The sequence below is a fragment of the Tamandua tetradactyla genome, chromosome 3 (assembly GCF_023851605.1).
Source record: "Tamandua tetradactyla isolate mTamTet1 chromosome 3, mTamTet1.pri, whole genome shotgun sequence".
Classification (NCBI taxonomy): Eukaryota; Metazoa; Chordata; class Mammalia; order Pilosa; family Myrmecophagidae; genus Tamandua; species Tamandua tetradactyla.
The window spans coordinates 47,137,800-47,162,861 of record NC_135329.1 but is presented as its reverse complement, the minus strand read 5'-3'; the positions used below and the strand labels follow the sequence as shown (position 1 = coordinate 47,162,861).

At 38.6% G+C, this 25,062-nt stretch overlaps 1 protein-coding gene and 1 long non-coding RNA gene across 4 annotated transcripts; one reads left to right on the top strand and one right to left on the bottom strand.

Annotated features, from left to right (window-relative positions):
* Positions 1–79: 79 nt before the first annotated feature.
* LOC143676061 (uncharacterized) lies at positions 80–20,216 on the top strand. Its single transcript, XR_013171785.1, has 3 exons — positions 80–136; positions 2,501–2,543; positions 20,114–20,216. It is a non-coding gene; the product is annotated as an uncharacterized LOC143676061 (long non-coding RNA).
* Positions 2,975–25,062, bottom strand: LOC143676060 (uncharacterized). Of its 3 annotated transcripts, none has more exons than XM_077151875.1 (5): positions 24,977–25,056; positions 24,414–24,429; positions 18,775–18,858; positions 18,156–18,236; positions 2,975–3,203 (listed from the first exon to the last, which is right to left on the bottom strand). In XM_077151875.1, exons 1-5 carry the CDS (start codon positions 25,006–25,008, stop codon positions 3,018–3,020), a joined length of 399 nt encoding a protein of 132 aa, XP_077007990.1. In that variant the 5' UTR covers positions 25,009–25,056; the 3' UTR covers positions 2,975–3,017. The 3 variants fall into 3 exon arrangements, 2 of the variants coding, with proteins under 2 accessions (XP_077007990.1, XP_077007991.1); XM_077151876.1 differs by lacking the exon at positions 2,975–3,203 and adding an exon at positions 11,405–11,465; XR_013171784.1 differs by lacking the exons at positions 2,975–3,203; positions 18,156–18,236 and adding an exon at positions 11,398–11,465 and having other exon boundaries at positions 24,977–25,062.

Here is a 25,062-nt window from a genome sequence, read left to right as displayed (position 1 = left end):
TCCTGAGTTCTCTTCTTACCCACCTTTAATTTAGGATTGTGTTTGCACTAGAGATCTGTGTAAAGCGTAACTTTGTTAGCAGGTAATGAAAAGGATTGAGAAGTCACTTTGTCAACACAGTGCTGAGTCCTGCGTGGTGAGTAATCTCTTTCCTACATTATAGGAAAGTTATTAATCCATTACGTTCTCTGATTCCAATTCACCTGGCTTAGATGTGTATAGAAATTGATCCCAGTTCTTACTTGAATGTAAAAGAGAAGGGTATTTTTCAAGGCAAGTCAAACCATTGTGGATGAAATAATCATAAGTCATCATAGTTACAAAATTCAATAAAACTGTAGCAAAAACACATTTGAAAACCTGGTACAGGTAAATTAAGCTATTCTATGACAGCCCAGAACCAAAATCTTGTATCAGACCAAGATCCCACAATTTAGTTGAACTAAATCAGGTGTACAACATAGAGACTTCAGTTATTCTTCATTAGATTATACAGTTCCATTCCTTCTTTTTAATTAGTCAAAATATTTGAAAAAAGGGTATTTCATCTGGAGATTAGAAGGGCAAAGAGATTATTGACAGTGTCTTTCAGTCAGGGCTGCCCTCAGGAAGAGAGATGGAATTCGTTTTGTCTGTATCCCAGGTGAGAACTGAGACCAGTTGGGGAAGCCTCAGGGAAGCTAATTTCAACTCAGTATGAAGAAGGATATTTCAGTTGCCAGAGTTGCAAAGAGAAGAGTGGCTGTCCCAAGAGATATATCATAGGCAGAAGTTGGGGGCTGCTCATCAAGGATGCCTAACAGATAGTGAGGTCTCTGAAGGGAGGTTTGATTGGATGGTTTCCAGTGTCTCTTCTAACCTGAAAATTTCATAAAAATGTATCACCTCTAAAACTCTGCTCTGAATAATTTATCCACCTCACTACCTCATCTTTTAGGGAAGCATCAAGAGAACACAGGTTCCTTCTGTAGCATTTTCTCAAAGGGTTAGGTAGTTAATTATGTTGTTTAATTCTCACCTCAAATTTATCACAAAACATCCCAGAAAGAAGCGACATCCCCCACCCCAACACACAAACGCATAACCTCTTATGTGTGTTGAGTGTCACAATAGGAATAAAAAGAGAACCCAAGTTTATTGATCACTTCTAGGTCTTAGGGACCATGTAACATCTTTGTCATTATACACACTGTGAGATCCTTAGGGATAGAGATGATGTGTGTTTATCTTCGTATCCATCAACTCCTAGAAGAACTTCTATAAACAACTGGTTATCAGTAAGTACTTCTTCAATATTGACTGAAGCAATTCTTATTTCAAGCTTCTGAGGTTGTAGGTAGTAGGTTTGGATTTTGGTTTCTCTAGTGGCTCAGATAAATTAAATAAAGACGTTTTCATGGTCACAATGTCCATATGACAGAATTTGGATTTGAACCCATTAATGTTTAAACCCCCAGGTTATGCTCTTACATCATATTGTTCTGGACTCTGTAATTAGTACTTGATTGTGTTGGTTTCCAGACAAACTTGTTATGGCTTCCACATGCTTTTCTGTTTTAGAGACTGTGTAGTCTTGGTAATTCAGTCAATTCCCACTCACTCTTAATCTGTCTAGTAATTTTAAGATCTTCACCTATGACGTGGATGCATCTGGTTTAATTCCATTCAAATTAACAACTGGACACCATATTTGCTTTACTCACTAAGTAACAAATTATTGCGAATTTAGTGGTTTAAAACAAACAAAAAATATTTATCTCACAGTTTTTGCAGGTTAGGAATCTGAGCACAGTTTAGCTGGGTCCTCTGGCTCAGCATCTGTCATAATACTGCACCCCAAGCTCAACCAGGTTACTGTCACCTCAAGGCACAACTAGGAGAGGATCCTTTTTCAAGATCACTTACATGGCTGTTAGCAGACCCTAGGTTCTGGCTGGCTGCTGGCCAGAGACTCGTGTTCCCTGACACACGAGTCCTTTCACAACATGACAACTGTCTTCCCCAGAGTGGAGACAGAGACAGAGAGCCAGCAAGAAAGTAGAAAGCCATCACATTTAAAAAAAATTAATTTTTATGTGCAAGCTAGTTAGATTTCCCACCCCCAGCCCCATCATCTTTCTGTCACCTACTCTCACAAATGACATCCAATCACTTTTCTTCATATTGTATTCACTAGACACGAGTTACAAGGTTCAACCCACATTCAAGGGGAGAGAATTACATAGGACATGAAACTAAGAGGTGAGGACCGCTGTGAATTATTTTAGAGACTGCTTACTATAGGTATTTACTGTATGCCACACACTGTTCTAGGAGCTGGGGTTGCAAAGATGAGTAAGATACAATTTCTGGCCTGAAAGACATTATAATTTAGTAGGAGAACCATGTACATAACACAGTTATTTTGATGTAGTTTGATAAGCACAATAATATAAGTATTTAAAAGGTATCATGGTAGCTACAAGAAAGACTGATTCAGCTTTTTTGGCTTTTTTTCCAGAGGGTGGAAAGAGAGAGAAGCCAGAGAAGACTTCCTGGAGAAGGTAAAATATGAACTGATATTTGAAGAATAAATGATCTATCACCAATCCTGGAAGGAGGTCATTAGGACTCAGTTGTTAATGGAACTGGCTCAGCTGGCAACTCTAGAGTCTAAGGGACTTCTATTCCTCTGGGAAATCTCTGTATTTTCTCATCCAAATGCTCCAGAGACATGGTTAAGAATTAGCATTACAAAGCACTACAGCCCTACTCTAGCACCAATATTAATATTAAAGGAAGTAAGAGGGCTGTTCCAACATTGTGTCCCAGTCAGACTGTATTATACTCTTGCCAAAATATCCTTGTAAACATCAAATTTTGTGAAAGTGAAGGAAATTATGTTAATCATATTCCTAAGAGCACTCAAGCAAGAGGGTTGTTTATTGAAAATATTGACATGATGAAAAAAAAGAACTTTTAGAGTGATCATTCCTTTGGGGCTTTCTGGGATGTCACTGAGGGAATTTAAAGAGTCTTCATTTTGATGTTAGGATGGATTGACAGATTAAGGATTCAGCAGAGTCGAGCTGGGTCAGGAAATAAAGGACGTGCAGTGAGACCTTGATTAACATACTTTGGGAAGAAAACATCTTGCACAAAACCAGCTTGGGTCTTCCTGTGGCTGGTACCCTACCCAGGATATGGGTGAGTGATGCCACAACCTGAAAAAGAAAGGGTCACTCAGACACTGAAGGTCAGGTAGACTGACCCACCCAGGAGTTTTAACCGAAGAGAAGTTTGGTTTCCAAGGCTTCACAGAGCAGGCTAATGTGACACATGTGAGGAGTGGCCCCTTTAGCCTTAGCAGCTTTTTCTCCTGGACTCTCACCCCAAGTCACCTTTCCTACTATCTTACATTGCAAGTGTTTATCAGTCTGGTTCCCCACTGCACACTGACAGAGCTTGTATAATTTTATCTCTAATTATTGGGCAGATAATTTGCAGACCATCTCAACTCCAAAAGAGGGAGAAGTAAGGAATGTTCCAGATAGAAAGATATCAATTATATTCTTGTATCTGTTGGCACAAGCACTGCTGTTAACAGTTGAGCATACAACTTTGAAGATGAGTTCTGGAATCAGGCTGCCTGAGTTTGAATTCTAGACAAACCACTTCTTGATTTTTTGGTTGTGGTCAAGTTACCTCATTGCTCTTGGACTCAGATACCTCATCTGTGAGAAATGGAGATAACAATAGAACTTGCATAAGGTTGCTGTGAGAATTTGAGCTAATATGTGCAAGGATCTTAGATTGGTGCCAAGCATATGGGATGTTCTCAGTTATCATAGCTATCATTTTGTGTTACCCAGTGTTTAGTATAAGATTCTATTGGCTACATGTTAACAAAAGCCAACTTGAGTTAATTTAAGCATAAAAAGGGTCCCAAGGGCAACAAATGCAGAGTCAGGCTTGGGAACATGACAAGAAAGTACCTGTATAGAAGATCTCCTAGGAGTATGGTCTCTAATCTCTTTCTTCTCTCTTTGTGTCTGCTTGTTCTTCTAGCTCTGTAGATTGACTTTCTCTGCTTCTCTGGTCAAGTAGCAAAAGGATACCCTACTACTCCTGAAATTACCATGCCCTCAAAAAAAGCCAATTCAGACAGAAATAATCTGATTCAGCCCAGCTTGGGTCAGGTGCACCTTTTCTGTGGTCCATCTGATGGTGGCTGGGGTCTGTTGGTCACAAACACAAAAATGTCTTCAGAGACCCACCTCTAGGATAGAGAAGAGCAGTTCTCAAAAATCTCCACTGTTGTGTGCTGGATCCACACCCCCAAAAGAGGTCACTACACATTTATGTGTAATCCAAGCAATATCCTTCAGGGCACATTATTCCCATTTTGAGTTGGGGAAACTGAGGCTCAGAGGGTTTATTGTTATTTTGGGGTGTTGCAGAAGAAGTAATTTGTGTTTTCTTCTTTATGCTTTTTTTCCCTAAATTTCCTAATGCTGTATTTTCTAAATTTTCTGCCATAAGTAAATGTGTCCTTTATAATAAGATGTTTTAAAGGTGCTCTTATAGATCAGGCCTCCTGCTGCTATTGCCCCTTTAGGATTTCTAAGAGGTGATACTTTAGAGGCACAAACATGACACCAGTGACTTCTGAGAAAGTTGAGTGGGAATGATAATAAAGGGGTGGGCCAGGTGTATCTCCACCCATTTAAGTGAATAAATGTGTTTAAAAACAATCAGGTTCTGTCTTGGTTGCAGCCTTTGGCTGATGCATTTCTGCAGGCAAATCGCTGGCTTCATTAAGAATATTCTCTTTGTACTAATAAAATGACTAGTATTTACATTTAGTTAAAAATAGTCTCTTTATTACAAAAGAACTTAAAAAAATCTCTGTAAGTTTGAAGAAATGTATAAAGAGAAGACATTTCAGAAGTGGTTAATTATACACTTCTGCAAAGCTGTTTAGGCATATTTATTATTTTTGTTTTAGGGATTAGATGCGAAATTCTTGAATGAGAACAATAGCAAATAACAAAAGCATCAGGAAAGAAATCAGCACAAATAGAAGAATAACAAGCTTTAAAAAAACACATGCAAAAAAAAAAACAAAACAAGAGGATTGTGCAGAAGGAAGAGGTGACAATACCGCTGGCTCTTGGGGATTTGGTTTGGATGAGCCTCCAGTCATAGCTCTTTGTATGATGGTTACTGAAAGAGGGACTGTAACTTGATCATGGGATATAGTTATTATGTCTGTAACCTCTCTTTCACTGGCTCCGGTCCCACCTGTTTTTTAAGGAACTAGGCTCCTTGAAAAATTTCCCCTGAGTATTTCATTTTCTTTGGTGTCCCTAAGGGCTTCTCACTTGGAATAACAGGTATATTTTGGAAATACTGGTGGTAGCTGTTTCTTTCCTCCCACCTCTTCTCACACCTTCATCTTGGTTACCTCTCCAATTTTCTCTGGTTACTATCATGCTTATGGGGTTCTGCCACCTTAACTGGCTACCCCCACTGCTCCACCTGGATTCCACCACACCTGCCAGGCACTGCCACCTCTGCTGGGCACCCACCCCCACCAAGTGCTGTGTATGCCAGGCAGCACTGCCATGTTGGCTCAGTACCCTACTGGCACGAAAGTGTTCTCAAGCTGTAAAAGCCAGGTGATGTTTGGTGATAAAGTGGAGGAAACATTCATCTCCTATGTGCTATGGAGATTTTAGTGAAATAACTTTTTTATTTTTTCTTTAAGCTTTCTCTTTTTGCCATAGGACTTATATTTTAGTCTATGGGGCTCTGGACCTAGAGATAAATTTAAGTGACAACAGGATATAAATCCTTGAACTCCTTCTTGCCTAAGCATGAGTTCTCTCCCTTGAGACAGCTCTGCCCCTCATGTAAATAGAAATAGGCAGGCAGGCCCATTCTGTCTATTTGCAGCACAGGCCCAGATACGTCTTTATCCCAGTGGCATAGACTAACACTGGCATCCATATCACATGTCTGTAGACTCTACCAGACTGCCCGGCACTGAATCCAAAGTGTAAGATTTAAACCATTCTGTAAGCCATACATTATATCCAAATTCAAGGTATGCTTCATGTTCAGTAATACTTTGCTATACTCTGGTCACTGTTTTTTCACTTTTAAGAATGGTACCTCAATTTAATCCTCAAAATGAAGTTCATTTTTTTATCATTGGGGAAATAAGATTCAGAGTGATTAATAATTTATCAAATTGGTAGAATAACTAAATAGCACTGCAACATGGAAGGATAACCAGGATCTCAAATTAACAAGGCCAAACCAACTCTTCCTGAGCCCTCTTTCCCCAGCATCTTATTATTCTCAAGAAATGGCACAACCAACCACTCGAATACTGAAACCAGAGACTTGGGGGTCATCCTCTACTACTCCTTCTACTCACCCACCTCATCAAGGCCACCAAAAAGCCCCATTGGCTTCACCACCCAAGGGTGCCCTGCACCCATCCAACTGTCCTCCTCTTCCTGCCTCTACCTCATCCAAATCAGTACCTACACTTGCCTCAGCTACTGCTATAATCTTTGAAATAATTTTTCTGTTTCTACTCACCAGAGTTATATTTTAATAACATAAATGAGATCATGTCATGTCTCTGCCCGAAGCGCTTTGGTGCTTCTCCATTGCTCCTAGAATAAAACCCAGACTCTTATACTGCTTCATTTGGATCCTCCTAATCTTATTTCATTCCACTCTCCCTCCAGCTCAGGTGCTTCTGCTACTTGGGACTTCTTTCTCATCTTCAAATGCACCAAGCTTTCAAATGGCTTTGGCATTTATTGTTCTTTCCTGGAATTCTCTTCCTCCAGCTTATCACATGGCTGTTTCATTTTATCTTTATGCTCCAGTGCAAATGTCACCTCTAAGAAGCCTTCCCTGACCACATTACTATCAACTGTCTCCATGGTCCACCCTCTCCCACTCCTCTTCCTTGCTGGTATATTAGAAGGTTTTTCTTTTTCTTTCAAATTGTATGACCACAATTCAAAACAGCTAAGGGGAATTGGAATTTACTAGCTATCATAACTGGGGAGCCATAATTGAATGTAGGGGTCTCACTGTGGTCATCAGAACATGCCTTTCTCCATCTCTCAGCTAGTTTTGCCCTGTGTGTTAACCTTAGTTTTCTATTGCAGATGAGCTTTCTCCATGTAGTCAGGACTTGTAACTTTCAGTAGCTTTAGTTTGACAATGTCCCAGATTCCAACAGGTGTAAAAGAGGGACTCTTTCCCTGATAACCTTACAAAAAGTCAGAGAAGGAATCTCAATGACTTGGCTTGCGACCTGAGTTTATCCTGGAATAAAGAATGGACAAGATACTAGTGAGCTGTAACTGGTCAGGACTAGGTCACATGCTCATCCCTTGAGCCAACTGTTTGGGCAGCCCAACCTGATCCACATGAAATAAAAGTGCAGGAGCGGTGGGTCCCTAGTGGGAAAACAATGAGATTGAAGAATCTGTGTTGGGCAGATAGAAACTATAGGCACCTAAAACACCATCCATTCTTTATGTCATTGCTCTATTTTTCTCCAGAAAACATAATATTCTATAATTCTTCCCCTTTATACTTTTTCTTTATTCCTGTCTATCTCACCACTGGGATATAAAGCTCAATCAGAACAGGGGCTCTGATTTTATTTTTGAAAGCTACAATATGGTTGATATTCAATAAATATATGTTGAATGCATGAATGATAGAAGAAATGCAGCAGTGGAACTAGGATTTAAACCCAAGTTCTTTAACCTAAAGTCATTCTTCTCTCTACCACATGTCACTTCTATACCACATGTTCTTAAAATCATCAAGTCACAACCTCCCTCTTAGCTCACAAACTCCTCAAAAGTACCCATCTTGGTGTCTGACATGTAGTGGCATTAATGAAACACTTGGGTTTGCTATTGGTCTGTCAGTCAGTCCTATCCGAGTTTTTCTCCACTTTCAGTTGGTACTCTGTGTCTTACCACACAGAATGACGTCTAGCAGAGAAGTCACTAAGTAGATATTTGAATGAGTCAATGAATGAATGCTATTCAGGAGTTTTCAGTCTCCCTCTTTCTCTGTAGCTAAACTTCAGTGCATTGTAGATCCCCTAAATTCATTTACTGAGAGATTCCTTTTTACAATCACCAAATACCAATATCGATTCACCTGTCTCCTAAGGCTTTTTGAAACTTTATTAAAGTTTTTCTTGGCATCATACTATATTCATTTGCCATTTGTGATTAGATTAAGTGAGGACTTCTGTCTCCCCAATTTGGCTGAGCAAGTCTGGCAGACATTTCTGGCTGTTCAACAAAATTCACGTTTTCTTTTTCCTAGGCACACAACAAGACTATGTTTCTCAGTTTCTCTTACAATGTGGTGAGACAATGTGACAATTCTAGCTAATGGAAGTGAATAAAAGTCATAATAAGCCACTTTCAGATCTGACCCATGGACAACTCTCATGCATATGCTCTTGTTCTTCTCTTCTTATTGCCCTGATCAAGCTTGGGAGCCAGCTGTTGGGGATGTCAGAGTCCGTCGGTCAGTGTCCCTGAAACAAACCCATGGATCTGTTCACCCTCCCAGTTTTATTAGGTGGGTAAAGAACACACTTCAGTTGTGCTTTAGCCATTCATTAAACATCTGATGGTTGATTCATTTGAACAGTCAGCTTACCCGAATTAATACAGCAAATTGGCCAATTACGTGTTTTATTCTTATCCTTATATAGCACCAGGGTTATTTTTACTTGATTCCTATAGTGCCTATAAAAATCTGGCTGGCCAAATTATCTGTCTTTCCTTGAATATTTTCTCACTACAATGTAACTCTTCCTCTTGATGGGGAAAAGACATTCTCTGAATATAATCTCCTTCCCCACTATGTCACCATGAGGAGACGATGGATGCAGTATGTTATCTGGACCTCAGAACATTCCCAAATCATGTTATACAGATGATAGTTGAAGTATTTAATATTTTCTGGAGAAAAATTAGAATTCTGTATTACAGAGTTTTCATAAGCTATTCTCTTAGCGTAGAAAAGCCCCATCTTGTTAGTTCTTTCCCTCCTTCCTTCCTTCCCTCCTTCCTTCTTTCCTCCCTCCCTTCCTTCCTTCCTCATATCCTTCCTTTCTTCCAACTTTAGGTGAGTACCTAATGGGTATAAGACATGGCATTAGACACAAAGGAAGTAGAGGAAAAGTATAAGATTGACCATATGAAAATACCAATAGAATGATTTATTGGCAGTGTTATATTGTTCTCCTTAAAACAAGTTGTGTACTAATGTTGCACATGATTTCTTATTTCCTCTTTCCTTAACTTAATATATTTAGCACCCTCATTTACTCAGAATTGCGTGCATTTGTAAGCTACCTTAAAGAATTTGGGGAATAAGGAATATTTGTAATTAATACAGTACCTAGTTATTGTCCTCAAGTAAGTCATAGTTTTTGTGGAAAGAGACATAAGAAGGGAAATAAAAATAATACAGTGTGGCAAGTGATAAAAATATAGGAGGCTATAGGAACACAGAGGAGGGGCATTTAATTAAGGATTTGCAGGTAAAGTACACTTGCTAGGATTTGGATCTGGGATTTCTCCTAAGGATTTGGGCATTGCTCATTTCCTATCAGTTGGATGAGCATTTATCTTCCCTTGACTTGTCTACTATACACCTGTTGTCTAGAGATAATTATCACTAACCATCTCAAGTGTTGTGATTTGGATAATAAATTATTATTATCATTATTATTATCATTATAATTATAATTATTATTATTATTATTATTATTTTGGGGGTGCATTGTCCAGGAATCAAACCCAGGTCTTTTGCATGGAAGGTGGGCATTCTAACCACTGAAATACCTGTGCACCTCTGGATAATAAATTACTGAGTTACTCTCCCTTGGTTCCCGGCCTCAGTCTTAATCTAACCTCATATGTCTCCCCTCTATGGCATCTTCTCTGGCAGAGGTCAGTCACATCAGTCTTGGGAAGCTGGAGAATGAATATTACTAATCTTTTTGTTTTTCCCACAAGGTATTAATGATAGTCATAATGATCATCCATGGAAAGAATGATCGTCAAAGTTTGGCAATAAAGAGTAAAAGGCTTCAGTGTAAATAAATGACATGTGACATATTAAGTATAATTCAAAAGTGGCCAAAATGTTACACTAAGTAGTTCCTCCATTCACTCCATGATGTCAAAGGATCTCTGAAGGAGTTGCCAATGAAATCTCTATAAGCCAATCCAGTATCATCCACAGAGGAAAAAAACTGCATCTTTATGGAAATTTTCATGTGATTGGACTGAAAATGGAATTAGTGAGCTCCAGGCTTTAAGGAAAGGTGGATTATGAAAAATGTGATCAAATGGCCAAATGTAGTACTGTTCTTAATGTGTCTACTGTAATAATAACAATGGCAGTAGCAACTGTTTAGGACCATGAAATCTGAACCAGGCATTCACCATGCTAGGTACTTACACGTACATTATTATTATTTTTATTTTGGTATGCTGTATGGTAGGGGATCACATTTCATTCTTTTTTCCATGTGACTATACCTTTATTGCAGTACCATTTGTTGAATTTTTTTGGGGGGGGGGGAAGGGCATGGGTTGGAAATCGAACCCGGGTCTCCCACACAACAGGCAAGAATTCTACCACTGAACTACCCTTGTACCCCTGTGTACAATACTTTTATGTGTGTGCATGTGTGTATGTGTTTTAAGATGAGTAAACTATAGCTAAAGGGGATGAGTAAATGCACATGGACATATGGCTCAGGCATGGTAAAGCCAAGAGGCAAAGTCTAGGGCAACTGGCTCCAAAAGTTGAATATTCTCCTGGCTTCAGGGAGAATTTTCATATGGGAGAGAGACACAAAGTTAGGCAAGGCTTATTATCTCTGAAGACTCACTTATTGCCATCCCGGAGACCTGGGTTCGATTCCCAGTGCCTGCCCATGCAGAAAAAAAAAAAAAGCCATCTACCGGAAATATTTGAAAGGACAGTATGGAAGCGACTACTGTAAATTGTTCTAAAAAAAATGTTAAGGGTCTTCTGTTGCCTCAGTGGTCCAGTCTATTACATACGGTAAAACGTGAGGGTCTTTCTGGGCCTCAAGGACCCTCACCTGCATCTCATGGAACAAGTATAGCAGTCTATACTGTGATCTAGAACACCTGATTTTCAAAAGTATGTTTATTCTAATACAATTAACCTTAAAGCCAAGGAGAGCAAAACAAAAACAAAGGAAATGATTATTTGTTGGGTTGGCCACTTGGTTTCTGGTTAACTAAGATTTTGTAGTGAAAAGAACTTCTATTTAGAAAAGTATGTTCTTTGTTAAATTTCTTATTTACCTTTAGAAGTGTTTTGAACTTCTCAAATAAATTTTACCTCTGTTATCTTGTTTCCTCCCACCAAACCTGTAAAATGAATAAAGAAGGGATTACTGCTCTCATTTTGTAAATGAGAAGACTGAAAGTCTAAGAACTTGTGATTCCCAAGAATCATCAGATAATCTAGTGGTCAAAGGGTGGCTGCTGACATTGGCAAGCTTGCCTTAAAGATTTTTGCACAGAAATACAATCTAGAGTTTCATGATTTTTTTCATCTTCTTTATGTCCATAGCACTCATGAAAAGTGCTAAGCTTATAGCAAGTGCTCAGGATGTGTGTAATGAACAAATGAATGAATGAATGAATGATTTGTAAGACTCACAATTCATGAGAGTCTATATATTTATAGTGAATGTTGAAAATAGCAACTTAGTAAGGTACCAACTTATTGCAGTTTGTTTACTTTCTGATAATGACTTCTGATTTCTGGTGAAGAGAAATGACAGAAAGATCACTTTTTTTTTGAAGGTTATTTTTTAATGTATATCTGTCAATAGTGCTTAGAGGCTGATTGAATAAACAGGAATATAGAAATATATGTCAATGGCTATTTGCAGATGTCAATTAGAAATAAGATGATATATACATAGTGTGTGTGTATATATATATACTACATATACATATACATATACTACATATATATATGTAGTAACTATTTGTGGGTATTAGGCCGATATTGTTATGCATGTGCAAATATATGATTATATAATATTCCAGCCCATTTCCCAAAGCTAAAATATGAAAAGATTCCATTATCAAAAAGCACTGTACTTCAAAAATTAGCACCTTATCCTTTGAAGCTCAATATTTTCCAACACAATTAATTGGAATAATGGCATAAAAGATGATAAAAACTAAAATATATATTAAAAAATGGGGTCAATATGATAATTATATTAACTTATGAAGGATGTTTAAGGCTTGGAGTTTCAATTCTTAGTCCCAAAGATTGAAAGTGAGGGAGAGCAGGTGGGGTCTAAACGGCCTTATATCCTTGTTACTTAGGTCATATGGGGGGAATTCAGGAATCCTTCCTCCCTGCCACCACTTACAGTATAGCTTTATATAGAATTCTGTCCTGTAGTCTCATATGGGCTTAGTCTACCTAAGCCATCTTGGCCCAGAGGACCTGAAAGATACAGTAGTTTCTTCAGGATGCCCTCACAGCTGGGTTCAGACATCCTCATTTATCCCTAAGAATGGAAACTGGAGGTATGATAAATTTGGAACACGGATCAGCAAACTTCTTCCACAAAGGGCCAGATAGCAAATATTCTAGGTGTGTGGAGCAGGTAGTCTCCTTTGCAATTACTCAACTCTTCTATTGTAATACAAAAGCTCCCATCCACAATATGGAAACAAAGGAAGGCATCTGTGCTCAATAAAACTTCATTCATATAAACAGGCAGTGGGCTGAATTTAGCCTGTGGGCAGTTCTTTGCCAAGCCCTGATCTAGATAAAGAGCTGACATTACTTGAGCATGTAGGATGCAACAGACACTGCTCTAAGTACTGCCCGTGTATAAATTTATTCAATCCTTTCAAAACTCCTCTGATAAGTTTCAGACACAGAAAAGTTGAGCAATCTACCCAAGGTTATCAGCTAGTAATCTCAGAACTAGTACTCCAACCCAACATGATGATCTATTATCTGCATGCACCATGATAAATCTACTCTCTCTGAGCTGCTCTCTTATGTGCAGATGATCCAGTAGAAGCTCAAATAAGTGCAATGTACCTGAACTCATTTTCATTTGACACTAATGCTCTGGTTATGGACCATTGGATGATAGATATCAAAATCTGATTTTTAGGAGACATTTCTCTTCCCTCAGGTGTCAAAACAATAGGTAGGGTAATTTTGTTCTATAAAAATTTCTCCACATGGGGGTGGGGCTGTATTAGTATATTTTATGTATTCCTGGATGTACCAGTCATTAAGCAAGCAGTTCTACATTTATTAAATCATTTAGTGCTCTCCAACCCCATTGTGGTGTTATTAACTCCATTTTCCAGGCAGAAAACAGACTTAGAGTAGTTAAGTGATATTTTTCAAAGTACACATACTCAAGTTAGTGGTGCAGACAGAGATCTAACCTGAAGTTCCTTTAGGTAAGCTATCTCTCCACGGTGCATGTCAGATTGTTACAATTAATTAGAGCTACAAGAAAGTTTTAACTTAATGTTAGTGAAGACTACTAAGTGTTTTTATTTACAAAGAGCTACTCACAGCTCAAAGCAATCACCTTGATCATTATTTTCATTGTTGTTTTCACCAATATCATTCTGAAACCAAATCTTTCTAGAGCGGTCATACATTGCTACATAGAGAAGCATCGCAACAAATACTACTCTTGGCGGATAAGTCACAACCTCGTTTTGGATTCTATGGATAAATTTTTAAAACTCAGCCTTAGAACTAATATATTAAGCAAGCATTTCCAAATGCAAAAACACTTTGACATCTGAACTCTTCAAAGGTATCAAACAGTAGGATGCTTAAAAAAAACCTCATAATTGTTGTTTTGATGAGGAATGAATTGAGCCTAAGAAAAATGACAGATGCTCATCCCAATTTAAAATTATGGTGGCATTTGTCTCCTGGGCTCCTGGTCAAATATGGACAGGAAAACATAACAGGAAAATAATTTTATTCATGGACATGATGCTGTGAAATGAGTTTTCAGTGTCTGTGCTGGTTTGAAAGGATTATGTGCCTTAGAAAAGCCATTTTTTAATCCTGATTCATTTTGTGGAAACTATTCAGTACTGTAGGTTGGAAACTTGATTCAATTATCCCCACAGAGATGTGGCACACACAATTATGGATATTAACCTTTGATTAGAGGAAGGTGTGACTCCACCCATTCCATATTGGGTCTTGATAAGTTTACTGAAATCCTTTAAAAGAGGAAATGTTTTGGAGAGAGCTACAGAGCTGCAAGAACAGAGTTTGGTACCAGAGAAGTGGGGTGCTGCTGCAGTTTGCAAATACCAAACATGTTGGAATGGTTTTTTAAATGGATAAGGGGAAGATTTTGGAGTAGTTGTGAGGAACTTGATAGAGAAGGCCTAGAATGCTTTGAAGAGACTGTTGGTAGAAATGTGGTCACTAACAATATCTCTGATGAGGCTGTAGACAGAAATGAAGCATGTGTTATTGCTAACTGGAAAGAAGGTGATTCTTATTTTAAAATGGCAGATAATCTGGCAAAAATGACTAGTGGCTTTGGCTGGAAGGCAGATTCTTCTTTTGTAAGCTACCTGGTGGTGTCACATTTCATTCCTTTTCATATGAGTTTCCCTTTATTGCAGCACCATTTATTGAATTTGTTTGTTTGTTTGTATTGGTTTCTTTGTTTATCTGTTTGGGAAGTGCATGGGCCAGGAATTGAACCTGGGTCTTCCACTTGGCAGGCAAGAATTCTACCACTGAACTATCCTCACACCCCCCAGGAGGCAGATTTTAAAAGCCTTGACTTTGAATATTTTGTAGAAGAGATTTCCAAATTAAATGGTGGAAACTGTAGCCTGGTTTCTCTTGTTGGTGCCTTAATTTGGACATTTTTATAGGCTTCTTTCATTGGGACATTTTCGGCCTTAGAACTTTAAACTTGCAACTTAATAAATTCCCTCTTTTAAAAGCCATTCTATTTCTGGTGTATCATATCCTGGCAGCTAGCAAACTAGAACAGTGTCCAATCGAAAACAACTGAGAGACAGTTCTCTGAAGAAAGTCGAAGTGGTTAAATATTTCCCAGCACTATTAACTAACTGATGAATGAATGAATGAATTAATGAACCAACTAACTAACTGACTAAAAACCTGTATAGTCTTTTAGAGTTCAATGTATGCTCACATCCATGAACTCATTTTAGCTTTACCTCAACACTTAAATTATTTTATAGATAGGGCAACTGAGGTATAAAGAAATTAACTGGTTTGTACATGGTCATTTGTGTGATCATATGGCAACTAAATACCATGCCTAGGATTTCAACCTAAGCATTTGAATAGCAACCTTTTCACTTCATTTGCTCTAATTTTTTAAAACTCTGTTAGATCTTCTCATTGTCCATGTAAATTTGTCATCAATGTCAATATAAGTCTTGGGACTGGAGGATTGAAAGAAATCAAGAAGGGTAAAATGGATCTTTGGCTGGAATTGCCCACATGTAGCTGTGTTTTTGGTGCACTGCCCTGCTAGAGATTGAATGAGCAAAGGCCAAACCCCTGCCAAGACCTACTCATAAGGTAAGCTCTTGGTGAGGCTGTACATGTCCTGAGGAAGAGGAGCTTTTTACTTTGCACAAAGACAGCCTACATGAGCCAAGTCATATGGCCAGGTTTCTTCCTCCAAAAAAAGAGAATGCTTTATTCTGATTCATGCAAAATGAAGTCTAGGCTTGCTGTGGCTCTCCTTTGAATTTTAGACCTCTTGGAGACATATTTTGGGAAACGGTTGACAATAATGGTTTCCAAGTAGGGAAATTATACAGATCATTTTATGTAGTTTTGCCCAGGAGAATTTAGAAATCCCCTCTTCAGTAGCTCTCCTGAAACCCATCATGCTCTTCTCTGCCTCCTCTGGGACAAGACTCAGTGTCCTTTAGGCACTGCATTTTGGGACATTGGAATTGTTAAAGACCTTTATAATTTTTAATGAGCTATTGAATTTGAATTTGCTAATCTGCTTCCTAGAAGTTCTACTCATTGACTCTTTATAATCTCTTTAGATTAGTATAAAAATGTTGACTCTCTTCTGTAGTTTCATTGAAAAATGGATCAGGAGAGAAGATATATGTCATATCACTGGATATTCATGGGCTTTCCATAGACTAGCATCACATGATATCTTCCAGGTTTATTCTCTACTGATCCAACTGCCAGGGCTGTCCTTAAGGTGCTTTTGTCCTCGGCAGCTTTAGCACAAATGCTTAGAAGTTTTGACAATGTCTTCTGGTATAGAATCAATTAAAACGTATTATTCCTCATCCTTATTTTCTTAATACCCTACTAATTGGAGGAGCCAAAGTGTTGACATAAGATCATTATGGCTAGATGGTTTCCCAGCCCAGAAAATATCTGCATTTTCACAGTGACCATTAAGTCCTTAAAATAAAGAGGATTGAGGCAGATGTTCCTAACATTGTGACAGGACATTATGGAAAATTTTTGCACAAGAGTCTTTTGATGTCCCTCAAAGCACATATATATATATATATATGCAAGGCAGATACTTCATCCAATTGACCATAAAAACAGCTTTGATGACACAGTTGGGAATCATTACATTCCTGTGAGGGATGCTCTCCTTCATTTATTCATGTATCAAGTGGATATATAGTATTTCTTATGTTCCAGGAACTTGACTGAACTCTGGGGGTGCAGAAACACAGGCTCTTTCTGGAAAAGCTCACTGTTTGTTGGGGAAGGCAACTACGTACACACCTACGTGCCATTCAATGCACCAGGTGTGGTAATAGAAGTAAAATACTAGGTATAGTTGAGGGCACAAGAAAGGGAATCCATGGGCCCCAGAGAAGGCTTGTCATGTGAGGGGCAGGGAGGGGTACCCAAAATAAATGTTATGAGATGAATAATATCAGCCATGAGGACAAGTGGAGGAAAGGCATCAAGATAGAACAATGTGTACGAAGGCATGGACATGTAAAACAGCCTGACAGGGTATGGCATTTACAAGTAATTATAAAATGGGTGGAGCAAGGTGGTGGTCATGGAGATGATCATTGAGAATACAGACGCTGGGGAGAGTTAAGATAGTAAAAGACTTTCATGGCAAACCCAAACCTCTAACATCATAGGCAACTGAAAGTGTTTGAAGAGACTGCTGGAGACAAGAAGATCAGTTTGAAGGTTGTTAAAGTGATCCAAGTAAGAGATGGTGATGTTTAAGCTAGGACAGTAAAAAAAGGAGTAGAGGGAAGTAACAAATGAAGGTGTGTCAAGAGAGGTAGAATTAAAAAGACTTGGTGAGGAAGATGAGAGTGGGTGAAGATTTTTAGTTGTCCCCCGGGTTTTGGATTCCATTTCTTGGAGCAAAATCTTTTTTGAACCTTCCAACCACGGTTCCCAAGTATTGCCATTCCCCATGTCTTCCCTTTATATGTGAAGGCAACAGCCATGTTTCCCTTCTCCCACCTACTCCACACCTCTGTAGCTGAAACTCCATCACTGCCAATAACTGTTCCTTGTGGAATGTGGTCTGCACCCCTTCAATGTTTCATTCACACCCTCACTATCTGAACAGCTGCAGATTTCCTCTTCTCAGCTGTCTATAAATGAGGGTGACTATATTCATAGTTTTCTTCCTGCTAGCCATTGGATACAATTCTTTTTGGACATACCACTCCTGCATTTAATAAATTAGATTCCTCTGTGTCCAGGATGATAATGCTTAGCCCTGTCACTGCCAGGATCTTCCTCACTAGGGAGGGGTGGGCCAGAGGTTCTGCAGGTTAAATGACCCTTCTGAAGACTCAGCAAAGAAGAAAGATCTATGTTCAGACTTTCTGGGGGCCACACTTCTGGCCCTTTGTTCATCTCTGAGCTTTGAGCCATATTGTGACTCGCAATGAAATACAGCCCACCCAGGATGATAATGGATTCCCATTCACCTTCAAATGGGCTAGTCAAAGTGTGCTATCCCAGAATTTCTATTTTTCATTGTCAAACAGCACCTGATGAGACAGTACCTTCTTTATATCAGGTTCAGCTGTGGAGGCTGGAGCCTTGTTAAGATTCAGAACCCAATGAAGCTCCAGCCGTGATGTATACTGTAAGTAATGAATTATCCATGATTAATTACAATTAACTGGTTCTTTCTCTTCCCCAGGCACTTGTTCTAAAAATTTATAAGGAATCCTGATCAGATACTCACTGTCCAAATTAATATTATTTTATCTGAAAATACAAGAGTGTTTTCATCCAAAATCAGCTGTTGTTTTGAGTCCAATCAGGATACTATGAGACAAAATATAATAGAGGAAGATGTTGTGCAAGTGACACATAATATGGCTGGTAAATTACAAAGAAGAGCAGCCCTTGGATTAAAATCACACACTGACCTCATGGAGTTTAATCTGAGAGCCCAGTATTCCTTTCTCTCTGGTACTACTTCCCACCCCACCCTCTCCATCTCATAAACAGCCTTTGTAAGAGTCCCAGAATTGTGTAATGCTGGATGATTGGAAGTTTCCTTTCCCAACCTGCCCTAAAATATTAACAGAATTCCTTCTGTCTTTGCTACACTGGAGAGGAAGTTTTGCAAAGTGCTTTAAGAATGCAATTGGCCCTAATGATAATAGCACTCACATGTGAAGGGTAACGATAGCCGGCATCTGCTTGTACTGAAAGTGGTGAATTACACTGAGCAGCCTCCATGGAATCTGAATATACCTATGAGGTAAAAATAAAAGTAGCCTAATTAAAGGCTGATTTGGCATAGAATAAGTGCTCAATAAATGATAACTGTATTTTTATGGTATCCCTCAGCTGAATTGTTTTTCCAATAAAAGTAAAGAGAAGGGAGGAGAAAACTCAAAGTTTTCCTCCCATTTAAGACACATTTGAGCTTTGATAACTGAAAAAATTGGCTAGTGGAAATGGTTCCTAAAGTTAGGGTCCATGGAAACATGACCCAGTTTTGGCGGATTTGAGAGGTTGAAATTGTCTTTATTATCTTCAGAGCCGTGTTTGTACAGAAGCATGGTTTATGTGTAAGGTCATTTCTGAACATCAGGGCAAAGAACTCATGCTCTCAAAAGACCGTATATGTTGCCTCTGATTTCCTCTTTACCCTTTACTTCCTTTCCTGGTCCTTTCAACATCCAACATCCTTATAAGACCACTAAGTAAATCTTATTTAGGTTTATTCACAGGTCCAAATCAGTGTCCGAATATACCAAGAATTAATGTGTTCTTTTTATCCTAAGCAAAATAAACTCAGAAAATAATCTTATTTTCATCATACCTCTATATGAATATAAGTCTGTATACGGGACATCAGCAATCACAGTTCCTGGAGACAATGTGCAAAGGCTAGATGCCCTGGCATTAAGCATTTATTTGTGCATCACTTTTCTTTTTTTTGCCACATCCAATTATAGTTCTTTTTATTTGTTTATTTTATTTTTTATATTATTATTTATTTTATTTTATTCCTAAAATTGAGGTTTTTAAAAAAATACTGACTCTTGTGTAAAGCAGAAAAATCCATGGAAATTTGATCTGATAGTTAGATTTTAATAATAACAATTTTAAAGTAAACGCATAATAATTAGAATTTTTAAAAAGTTAACTCATCTCACCATAATGCTGCTGTCTGCCTCCCATCCTATGTGGGTCATATTTTGAAGGATGCATGGGATTTGCAGCTGGTCAGATACGCTTTTGTATCTTAGCTCCGTCTTAGTTCCTAGCTGCATGACCCTGACAAAACCACTTAATCCCTCAGATTTTCAGTTTCCTTGCATGCTAAATGGGAGTAATCAAAACCAAATCCCAGGATGATTGGGAGGAAGAAATTAGATTGAATATGTGAAGTGGGTAATTTAGTGCCTTGAACCAAATAGGCTCAAAAAGGCTAATTTCTAAGTCAAACTTTGTGGATTCTTACCACACAGTTATTATTCTTGTTCTTTCTTGTGAATAGAGCCCTAACTTGGTTCAGTTTGCATTGGCTACATCCTCGAGGGAAGCTTGGCTCCTGGTAGGTCTGAAGAAGCTGAGTCTAGACTGGTCTAGACCAATCAAGGTAAGCTCTTTCCCTTTATCAGGGATTGTTTTAGACATAAGCTTGTTACACAATCTGGTCTATTATCAGTGTTGCCTCTTCTGCTTCTGGATGTTGCTATCTACATGTGGTACTTGGAATTGCCATAATCTTCTTGCCACCTTCAAGAAGAACCTACCTGAGAGGACAAGTCACAAGCCAAAGGTGGCAGAAAGACAGGTGAAAAGACTTTGGGTCTTGTATAGCATCACTGAGTTGCTGACGTGTTTAACACTGGACATGCAATATGACAATCACATTTTTGTTCCATGAAATAAGAAATTGTTCATCAGGTTGTTTTTTGGAAGGTTTTCTGTTAGTTGTAGCAGAAAGCATATTATTAATATAATTTCTTTCCCAGCAAGGTGGGAGGATTCTAAGCACCTCTGAAATCACACATTTGGGTGTCTATCTTATACATAAATCAGAGAGCACAGGTCCCTTCAGAATAACCTAGAAATTCTGCTTAACTCCTACTCCTCCCCTTTACCTCTCAAGAGTGGCTCAACCTATTGTGAAAAGGAGTATACACAGCCCGTTTTATAGCAAAGGGAGAAGGTTCCAGGTCCTGGTGTGGTTCTTTTCCTTCAACTTAATATGCTTTTTTTTGCTCCCTGAAGTACCTTCTTGAATACCTTTCCACCATTGCCACCTCTTATTCCCCCCAATGGGACACAGAATGTCTTGGGAGTGTGGTATGAAAAGCTTAGGACTCCCTTCCATTGAGGATAAAAACTGAGATACCAGTACAATAGCTACCAAACTTAGGCATAATAATCAAATGTGGAGATTTCTTTTTTTCCATTGTAGATTCCCAGACTCTTAACTCCAGGAATTAACACAGCAAATCTGGGGTAGAGTCCAAGAAACCATTTTTAACAAATTGCCCCCGGTCATTTTGGTATAGATTTTTCACAACAAAATATGAGAAACACTGGCATAAAATCAGTTTGATAAATTGCTTCAAGACTTCACACCTTTGTTGGTTGACCCAGTGGTTTTCAGTGACAGGAGATTCACCCCTGAGAGGACATTTGGCTAAGCCTGGAGGCATTTTTGGTTGTCACCACTAAGGGGATTCTACTGCCATGTATGGGTAGAGGCCTGGCATGCTGTTAAACATCCTACAATGTAGAGGACCATCTCCCACAACAAAGCATTGTCTGTCCCCAAATGTCAATCAAACCCAGATTGAGAAACCTTGAGCTGACCAAAGGCTGAAGAAGCAGCAATATGAGTATTCACATTTCTTCCCAATACTTGTGGACAACCTGTAACCTCAGGAAGCCAAAAGGAAGAATGAAGAGAAGGATAAAGAGTTTCAGCAAAATCCAGAAACCATTCCTAGTTGATTAAATGCCTTAATCAGAACTCCTCATCCCCTCTCCCCAAAAAGCTGGAGAATTAAGATGAGTACAGACTAAAGGAGTTCTTTTGAAGAACAGCAGCTACTCTAATGGGCTTTATCAAGAAAGAAAGAAGATATTTTAGACAACGGATTTTCCAAGTTATCCAAACTATACCATACTAAGCATATTTTCTATTAAGAATAAACAGTCTAGTATCATTCTACATTTCAACCCACAATTTAACATGTGTACATCATTGGCAGTACCAATTTATCAAATTTGTACAGCAATGCCCTTGGAAATTAAATTTGCTCTAAAAGAAATGACTTACCCACCCACTCCAAAAGTAGAAACTCTAAAATCTGTGGACTGTTTTTCTTCCCCTTGCAGTTTCCATCATAACTCCTGAGTCTGCTGTAGATCTTTCTCCATCTTTGAATTCTCTCCTCATGAATACCTAACTGTGATATTCAAGATAGCTCAGGACACTGCAAGAAGTCACCCATGCTGGATCCAAAGTTTGAAGCTCCTGAAAGTTCAGCTACAAACACAAAGTCCAGGCCAGAGACTGGGAGGCCCAAGTTAGGGCCCAAAAGTAGCAAATTACATCAGTATAAGCTAAGTAACAGCAATAAGAGAAGGGTGTCTTGGGTGGACCATGATGGCTTAGCAGGCAGAGCATGCCAGAGACCCGGGTTTGATTCCTGGTGCCTGCCCATGTTAAAAAAAAAAAGAGAAGGGTATCTTGGGTGACTATTTCAGATATAAATACATGCTTTCTGTTTGTCTTTGGAAACTGGATGCATAAATAGGTCCAGTTAATTTAATGAGCAGACATAGATAGGATATATATATTTTTAATGTATGTATCCTTGTTTGTATATATCCTCACATACTGTTAAACATCCTACAATGCAGAGGACCATCTCCCACAATGAAGCATTGTCTGTCCCCAAATGTCAATCAAACCCAGGTCAACCTTGAGTTGACCAAAGACTGAAGAAGTAACTTCTTCACTTCTGGTGTGAGAGTGACTTCTATTCTATTCAGTGAAATGCATTAACTTATTGCCAGCATTTACTGTAGTTGATCAGAAACTCCGTGGCTTACAAATAGTTTTGCCATTGTGCCCAGATGGTTGCACTTTGAGGAGCCTTCTACAGGTAAACAGACCGTGACTGTATGAATGAGACAATCACAGGTGGGCCTCCCCACATATATGGTATAGTTTATATTTGCTCTGTTGGTCTATTCCTCAGTCCACCCATCTGATTCAGTCAGCTTTTCCTGTGATAATGCTTTATAATAAGCAGTGTTCATACTTGACAGGCTTAAGTTTTTTGTTTTTTGTTTTTTTTAAAGAGTCCAAGGCAAACCATACCAGCAAATCTAAAACCTCCATGTGGACATGGCATGCAGCACATTTGCTGCTCACGTCCCTCTGGCCAAAGCAAGTCCATGGTCAAGGCCAAAATCAATGGGGCAGGGAAATATCTCCTTCCATGGAAAGCAGAAGGGAGAATGAATATTTGTTAAACACTAATACAATCTGGCACACTTTATTATGAGCCAAGATGAAGTAATATAACCTACAGCTCCTTCTCTTTTTAGTTCTTTTTTTAGTGGAAAATGTCAGAGACTCTCAGTGGTACCTATAATTGCATAGGGAAACCTTGGGGTTTTAAGGGTCTCTCAGTGTGGAGAAAATATTCATGGCTAATGAAAAAACCTTCCTGATAACCAAGACTTCAACAAATCACATACATTGAATTATAACCTAAACTCATATAACATGGAAGAAACACCAGAACTATAATCAGAGGGTAGAATACATAATTTTTAGTTAATAAATGTCAGGTCCCTTGCTTTCCCTGTTTTGGGTTCACTTCCTCTCTTAGTCCTTGGCTTCATAAAAAGCATATATGGCAGAAGAGAAATTCAGATGGATGCATTTTGAGGTACAGGACCCCTTCTCTGGTCAAAGAGGTGCAGTGGTCACTGCCAGATCGACAGTGAGGAGCCCTGGGATCCCAGGCTGACTTTATCACCGACTGATCCCAGGACCCATCATTGCTGTCTTTTTTTCATCAATTGTAAAATGATGGAATTGATAATGAAGACGAATGAGAATTCCCCATCCCCATCAGTTTTAGAAACCTACAATTTTAGGTTACTGTGCTGAAAGGATGATTTCAACCATCACTAAATCAAGTACCACACCAACATTTTAAGTAAGAATTTTCACAAGGGCTTCAAGTAAATTTATAAGATTCAGCATATTTGCAACCATGACAGAACCTGTGAGGATTACAATTTTCTTTTTACTTTGGTTATTGAAAAGGCTCTGTGCTGGAACATGTACCCTGGTCCTTCCGATCTCCTGAGCACTGCTTCTTCACCAAAAGCCTTCATAGGTGCCGTAGGCTCTCTCAGCTTTGATAAGAAGGATAATAAATCACTTTCTTGTCTTTTCTGTTGCTCAACAACAGATTTTGCAGCGAGCAGGTGAACTTGGCAGATAGTAGTTAAATATTTGTATTTTATTTTTGTGTAGTTTATTAAGCATCTCCCTAATTTGAATGGATTAATTAGTGAAAATTATGTAACTATTTTGAAGAACTTCAGCTTTAGTATCTTGAGTAAATACTGAAAATCCAAGCAGTAACACACAAAAGCAGCGCTGGTATTGGAATTAGGTGGCTATTAAAGAGAATTAGAGTTTGAACCCAGATTTTCTTTTTTACCTATTGTGTAACTGTGAGAAAATCACATAATCTAGCTGCTGTTTGATTTTCAGATCTGTGGAATAAGTTTAGAAATATGTGTCTTACCTGTCTCACTGGGTCACTGTAAAGATCCAATGAGGCAATGAATATGAAATAAAGGGATTATTAATGGCCAATAACACTGCCAAGTAGAGTTCCTAGCAGAGTAGTTTTAATAAATAGGTAATCCTTTGTATTTCAAACCCTAAATGGATGCTGTTAAATTCCAGACTTCTCTCCTATCCCAACTCACTCTACCCCAATTAAAAAAGCAACTACCTTTATAAAGCCCTGCAATCTGTAAAAAAAAAAAAAAAAGTTTGCCAGATGTATTAAAAACTCTGCCTTAGCCAAGAAACCTTGTTAAGTACACTAAGGGAACCAAAGAGAGGAAAACTAGGTCCATGCCCTCAAGCAAATGGTGATGAAAAATCTTGTTTCCATTACTGATTTGCTTAGCAAATCCTTTTTCGTGGAAAGTGAGCCTTGGCCCAAATCCTGTCTGAATTATCACAGGTTCTGATGTGCATCGTCCGCAGGAATGAGATTTTACTCTCCTGCATTTCATTAAATCAAGGAGCAAGTGCTTAGCCTGTTTCTGATGTTGATCAGAGCATCTAAATACCCACTTGTGGGTCCAATTAAAAATAACTGCTAGCATAATTCCTTTAGAAATGGGGACCAGGCTGAAAACGGAACCTTGCGCTTTTCTGAC